Consider the following 6,710-nt stretch of genomic DNA (forward strand, 5'->3'; position numbering starts at 1 on the left):
GGAGGGCCTTTTCGCGCTCCTGTAGCGGGTGCCCCTGGCGCGGAGCCCGGCCTGGGTGCTCGGGTTCAGGGCACAGTGCGGGGCAAGAGCGGTTTTCAGCGGCAGAAGCATCACGAAGGACCTTGAGATGGTGCCGGGCGGTGCAAGGACGCTCGCCCTGGGCACAGGCCGGGACCAGAGCGGCTCCCTGGCGGGCCAGGGCCACCGCTGGCTCCGCTTGGGGCTGTGCTGGCATCCTGCGAGGGTGGGGCACACGCAGGCGCTCTGTCTGGACGCGGCCTGGTGTTCAGAGCTGACGGGCCCACCCCCCGCGGGGTGAGAGGTGGCTGCCGCCGCCACAGCCCCCTCCCCGTCTGTGCAGACACCGCCCCAGCCCCCACCTGCAGTCTCTGGGGCTCCAGCAGCCCCTGCCAGGCGACTCCAGGTGCCGTGAGATGAGCGTTGCCATGTGCCATCGGGTTCGGCCCCCGGGTGGTGTCCGTGTGGGAACTGGGGCTCCAGGAAGGAATTCCTGTCCTGCAGCCACGCAGACCCACTGGGGGCAGCCCCTGCCGGCCGCGTGTAGGGATGGGCGGGGCAGGCGGGCCGCACCCCACAGGAGACCCCCGCCCTCCAGCTCTCCCTCCCGTCCTGCAGATGGGCCCCGGGTCCCTGTTCCACCCCCTGAAGCCCCCGCTGGAGAAGACGCAGCCAGCGGTGCTCCGAGGGGCCCGCGTGTTTCTTCAGCAGAAGAGCCCCCCCTCCCTCAGCAACGGCGGGGCCATGTGAGTCCTGGGCGGGGCCCTGTGAGTCCTGGGCGGGGCCATGTGGGTCCTGGGCGGGGCCATGTGAGTCCTGGGCGGGGCCATGTGAGTCCTGGGCGGGGCCCTGTGAGTCCTGGGCGGGGCCCTGTGGGTCCTGGGCGGGGCCCTGTGAGTCCTGGGCGGGGCCCTGTGAGTCCTGGGCGGGGCCATGTGGGTCCTGGGCGGGGCCATGTGAGTCCTGGGCGGGGCTGTGGGTCCTGGGCGGGGCCCTGTGGGTCCTGGGCGGGGCCCTGTGGGTCCTGGGCGGGGCCATGTAAGTCCTGGGCGGGGCCCTGTGAGTCCTGGGCGGGGCCATGTGGGTCCTGGGCGGGGCCATGTGAGTCCTGGGCGGGGCCATGTGAGTCCTGGGCGGGGCCCTGTGAGTCCTGGGCGGGGCCCTGTGAGTCCTGGGCGGGGCCCTGTGGGTCCTGGGCGGGGCCCTGTGAGTCCTGGGGGGCTGTGGGTCCTGGGCGGGGCCCTGTGGGTCCTGGGCGGGGCCCTGTGGGTCCTGGGCGGGGCCATGTGGGTCCTGGGCGGGGCCCTGTGGGTCCTGGGCGGGGCCATGTGAGTCCTGGGCGGGGCCCTGTGGGTCCTGGGCGGGGCCATGTGGGTCCTGGGCGGGGCCATGTGGGTCCTGGGCGGGGCCCTGTGGGTCCTGGGCGGGGCCATGTGGGTCCTGGGCGGGGCCCTGTGGGTCCTGGGCGGGGCCATGTGGGTCCTGGGCGGGGCCCTGTGGGTCCTGGGGGGCGTGTGAGTCCTGGGGGGCTTCTCTGATGGTTGTGGGGAAAGCAGGACTCTAGTTCCTTGACCCCCTGCTCTGAGGGGCTCCCAGCAGCGCCCAGGACAGGGGTCCTCAGGTCCCTCCCGGCTCTGCAGTGGCCCTGTGCTCAGCTGCACACGGATGTGCTGGTCCAGGTAGCTCCCGTGCTGAGCTCCACGGTGATGCCTCCCGGGGCCTGAGACGTGGCTGGGGTGGTTCACGGTCCCGCTTCCCCTCCTGTGTGTCCGTGTCTCTGTCTCGGGCGGGCCGTGGAGCTCTGGGCCTGCAGATGGTAGAAGTGACTTGTCCCCCTCAGGGCCTCAGCCCTGTCTCTCAGGGCTCCTGCGGCTGTTGGTTTCCGAGCAGCTGTACTTGCAGACAAATTGGCAAGGTCTTTGTCACGTGACTCGCCACAGCCGCCCAAACCCAGCTGGTGGCCAGGCTAGGCTTCACGCGAGGGCAGGGTCCGCTCAGCCAGCCCCCTGCCCCCCCCCACCTTGGGCCAGCTGAGGTCCCTGACGGCAAACACCCCGTTGCTCCAGGCAGGGCCCAGGCTCTGCTCCCCGCCCCCCAGGGGCCGAGCTGGGGCTGGTCTCCACCTGCCGTCTGGGGAGGGCGTGCACTCGGGGCCGTGGTTCCTCTCCTCCCACGTTGTCCACATGCTGCTGGGAAGTCAGCTTTGGGTTGGGGACTGTTACGCAGGAAGCTTTCGCTGGGTGACCATCTGCCAGGACTGAGTGGGGTGTCACTTCTCGAGTTTAGGGGCCAGCCTGGCGGCTTTTGCAGCCGGGAGCCCAGGCTTCCCTTGGGTGGGTGACTGGGGTTCCTGTCTGCCATCCACCTGAGCCCAGCCTTGGTCCCTGTCTCCTGCTGGGCCCCGCCTGGAGCGCCTGCACACGCAGGCCCCGCCCTCGGCTCCCTCTCCCTCCTGAGGGGGGAGAGCGGCCTGGCAGCTGGCCCAGCTGCTGTGGAGCTGACGGGACAGCCTCTCCTCCACAGACAAACCCAAGAGGGCGGCCTCAAGGAGTCTGTTTCCTGGGGCACCCAGAGGACCCAAGAGGTGCCACACGAGGCCAGGGCCCCCCTGGAACGAGGCCACTCGACAGAGATCCCAGTGGTGCAGCCGGGAAAACCGGTGAGGAGGGAGGGGGAGCGATGGGGACTGGGGGCGGGGGGAGGAAGGGGGACGGGATGGGGGTGGGGGAGGCAGGGCAGGAGAGGTGAGAGTGGGATGTGCTGGGTGTGACTGGGGGCTGCTGTACCCCAGGCTGTGGATGTCCAGATGCAGAGCATGGCCCTGAGGGGCCCTGACGGGGAGCCCCAGCCCGGGCTGGAGAGCCAGGGCCGAGCGGCCTCCATGCCTCGCCTGGCAGCGGAGACACAGGTGCGTGGTCTGGTGGTGCCCCTGGGGGGCGGGGAGGCCTGGCGGAGGGGCCGGGTCCCACTGCCCGCTGTTGGGTGGAGCCTCTGCCCTGCGCTGCAGCCTGGACACTGTCAGGCCCGCTGGGCGCCCCCACGTGCCATGCTGCCTCCAGTGGTGGGGCCAGGCAGCCAGGAGTCCCCACCCCCCAGCTGTGGGCACAGCCGTCCCGCCCAGCTTTCTCTCTCTGGGACACCCCTCCGTCCTGCCCCCCTGTGTCCTGAGCCCTGGAGGCTGAGGGGCCCGGCCTGGCCTTTCTCTGGACATTGGGTGCAGGGGCTGTGGGGACAGGTTTGGGGACCGAGCAGGAAGCCCAGGCTGTGTGTCCCGGGCTGAGCCCTGCACAAGGACACGGAGGGGGTGCTGGCCCGAGGCCGGGCCAGGGACACTGCTGCCATTGCCGGGCAGGCGAGGGCTGGCGGCAGCCTGGGACCTGCAGGCCCGAGCCTCCCTGTGTCCTCCCGGCCGTGCACTGAGTGTGGCCTGTGTTCTGGTAGCAGTCACTCTCCCATCGGCAGTGGCTCTGGGCTCGCCAGTCCGGCACCTCCTGCCCCGAGCCCGCCTGGCAGCGCCCGGCCTGCGGGGAGGACACGCACGCCAGCCCCTGTGCAGACGCTCTTAAAGAGGGTGGGCTCGGCGGGGGCAGGAGCGCCTGGCAGGCCCCAGGGGGCCCCCTGCCCTTTCTGGGAGGGGCTGGTTCCACTGCCCGGAGCCCCTCCAGACCTCCCTCAGGCCTGCCCTGCCAGTGTCCCGTGTCCCCGCACAGCCAGCCTCCGACGCCAGCCCCATGAAGCGCTCCATCTCCACGCTGGCGCCCCAGCGCCCCCACGTGGCCCATCTCTGCACTGCTGCCCTGGAGCGCGCCCCCCGCCAGCCACGCCGCCCCCCACCACCACCACCGCTGCCACCGGCGCAGGGACAGGAAGCAGAAGTCCCTGGAGAAGGGGCCCAGCCTGTCCGCAGACACCGGTGGCGGTGCGTATGGGGCTCCTGAGTGGGCGGTGGCCCGACCCGGGGTCTGAGAGCCCGTGGGGGACCCTCAAATTCCTGTACCTCGTGACCCCATAGCCAGCCCTTCCCCGGGACTCTGCCGGAGTCCGGGTGAGGGCGCTGGCTCAGCGGGGTGACTTCTCCTGTTCCTGGGCCAGCCCCCAGCAGCACCGCAGGGCCAGGGCCACCCCCGGGAGAGGGGCCCCCAGGCCGGCGGGAGCGCAGGCAGGAGCGGGGCCGGTCCCAGGAGCGCAGGCAGCCCTCCTCCTCCTCCTCTGAGAAGCAGCGCTTCTACTCCTGTGACCGCTTTGGGGGCCGGGAGCCCCCGCTGCCCAGGCCCGCCCTCAGCAGCCACCCCACGTCGCCGACGGCCGGGCAGGAGCCAGGACCCCCCAGACAGGTACACAGGACGGCTCTCAGTCCTGGGGCCCTCGTCCTCCTTATTCCCCCCCGCCCGTCACCGCCTCCCCCCCCGTCCCGTCCAGGACCCAGGTGGACCCTCTGCCTCCCCCTCCTCCCCTCTGCTGCACCTGCTCTGTGCCCTTGGCCTTCCTCTGATGGGCTGTGCTCCTGCAGGGCAGCGGTTCCGTGGACGGGAGCCCCCTGCTGTCCACATCTGGTGCTAGCACCCCCGGCCGTGGTGGGCGGAGGCAGCTCCCCCAGACTCCACTGACGCCCCGGCCCAGCGTCACCTACAAGACGGCCAACTCCTCGCCCGTGCACTTCGCTGGGGCCCAGGGCGGCCTCCCCCCCTTCTCCCCGGGCCGGCTCAGCCGGGGCCTTTCGGAACACAACGCCCTGCTCCAGAGAGACCCCCTGGGCCAGCCCCTGGCCCCCAGCTCGCGGATCGGCTCCGACCCGTACCTGGGGCAGCGCCTGGACGCCGAGGCCGCCGCCCCCCCCGCAGCCCGAGGACATGCTCACCTTCGAGGAGGCCGTGGCCACCAACTCGGGCCGTTCCTCGCGGACCTCCTACGTGTCCTCCCTGACCTCCCAGTCGCACCCGCTGCGCCGCGTGCCCAACGGCTACCACTGCTCCCTGGGGCTCGGCACGGGCAGCCGCGCGCGCCACAGCTACCACCACCCGGACCAAGACCACTGGTGCTAGTGCCGCGCCCACGCCACGCGCCCGGCCCCGATGAGTTTTATCATCCACGCCGGGCTCCCAGGATACCCGGGAACCAAGGCAGTGGCAGCCCAGGGGAGGGGCCTCGCCGCCCAGGCCAGCAGGTGGCTGCTGCCCGCTCCCCTTCTCCACCAGATGGACTCCAGGCCCTTTCTTCCGCCGTGGCTGCCCCCGCGCATGGCCTCCTGGCGCTACCGCGGGCCCCGCAGGGACGGCTGTGTGAGCAGGAGCCCGCGTGTCCACATCCACGTGAGGGACCCGCCTCGGTGCTGCTCGGGCCCGTTGAGTCTGGTCTTGGGGGGCATCCTTCACCCCAGCGTGCGGATGGGCCGGCGGCAGCTTGGCCAGCCCTCGGGACCGCGCGGGTGGGAGCGGCGGCCAGAGCCGGCGGGTGGCGCCTGCAGATCGCATCAGCGGCGGGAAGCGTGAGCAGCGTTGCCCTTGGCACCGAGGGCAGTGAGTGGACTGATGCCCGCAGACGCTGTGTCCTCCCGACCGCCGCCTGAGGGACACGCCTGGGCGTCCTGCTGCCGACCCCGGGCTCAGCGCAGCCCCTGCCCCTGCCGGTCCGTCCGCCTGGTCCAGGGACAGCGGCCCGGTGAGCAGGGGGCAAGGTCACTGCCACGCACCCGGGAGGCCTGGCCGAGCGGACGCTCCGCTCTCCTGTCGCACAGGCGGCCCCGCGGCCCCGGCGCCACGACCAAGTGCCTGACGCCCAGCTCTCAGGCCCAGGCCCGGGTGGGGAGCGAGGCGTGCGAACCTCGCGGGGCTCTGGGGACTGTTGGGCGGGCAGCCGCATTAGACAGCTGCCGTGGGCCGAGAGCACGCGGACCCGTCCGTGTGGCCAGGTCGGAAGCAGGCTTTTCCCTCCGTCCCCCCGCAGGGGCGGTTCCCGGGGAGCAAGTGCAGGGAGCGGGGCTGGGCGCTCCAGTCCGGTCCACACTCATCCTCGGGCCGGGCCTGCCCCCGAGTCTGGGCTGTGATGGTGGATTTCCACGGGGGCGAGGGGGGCGGGGGCGGCGGGGGCACAGAGCTGGGGCTGGAACTCGGAGGAAGTGACCTCAGCAGGAGGCGCGGAGCCCAGCCCGACCCACACAGGCAGCGACCGACACCAGCCTCACCCTCTGGGGGGAGGGCAGGGGACGGGCCTGAGCCGCCCAGGACTCGTCACAGGAGGCGGGTGGACGAGGCGCCCGCCCCGGGCGGGAAATGGCGATGGTCTTTGCCCGGTCGCGTGTGCTGCCGTGGGCTCTGCCCCGACTCCGTGAAGAAACGTGGCATGCGGTGTGCGTGCGGGCGTCTGCGTGGGATGGTCGCCGGAGTGGATGTGTCCCCATAGGGCTATGCAACAGGACACGCGTTTCCTAGACCTGAACACGGCCGCCACCTGCCACAGGGTCTCGGCACGACCGACCAAACCGCCTCACCGAGTCCTCCCTGCGGGGCTCGCACCCTGTCGGCAGCGTCGCTGACGCCGCTCCCCCGTGGGCGCCGCGCGGAGCCGGGCGTGTGCGTGCGGGTCCGGGGCTCTCGGCTCTGGTCCCCGCGGCCCAGCACCGCGCAGCCACGGGAGGCGACGGCAGGGCCACGGGGCGGACAGCGTCTCGTTCCCGACGTGGGGGTCTGCAGCCC

General features: G+C 72.2%; 1 protein-coding gene across 1 annotated transcript in view; it reads left to right on the forward strand.

Moving 5' to 3' along the window:
- CACNA1B (calcium voltage-gated channel subunit alpha1 B) overlaps positions 1–5,036 on the forward strand; it is a 111,750-nt gene extending 106,714 nt beyond the window's left edge. Inside the window, 8 exon segments of the mRNA XM_070430286.1 lie at positions 637–764; positions 2,542–2,677; positions 2,810–2,926; positions 3,729–3,823; positions 3,825–3,937; positions 4,111–4,339; positions 4,703–4,856; positions 4,858–5,036. Of these exon segments, the coding sequence (XP_070286387.1) occupies positions 637–764; positions 2,542–2,677; positions 2,810–2,926; positions 3,729–3,823; positions 3,825–3,937; positions 4,111–4,339; positions 4,703–4,856; positions 4,858–4,941 (1,056 nt within the window). The 3' untranslated portion in view covers positions 4,942–5,036.
- Positions 5,037–6,710: the final 1,674 nt, after the last annotated feature.

Source organism: Myotis yumanensis, unplaced genomic scaffold (genome assembly GCF_028538775.1).
Source record: "Myotis yumanensis isolate MYYU_CA2020_CCGP unplaced genomic scaffold, mMyoYum1.0.hap1 SCAF_12, whole genome shotgun sequence".
In the NCBI taxonomy this organism is placed as follows: domain Eukaryota; kingdom Metazoa; phylum Chordata; class Mammalia; order Chiroptera; family Vespertilionidae; genus Myotis; species Myotis yumanensis.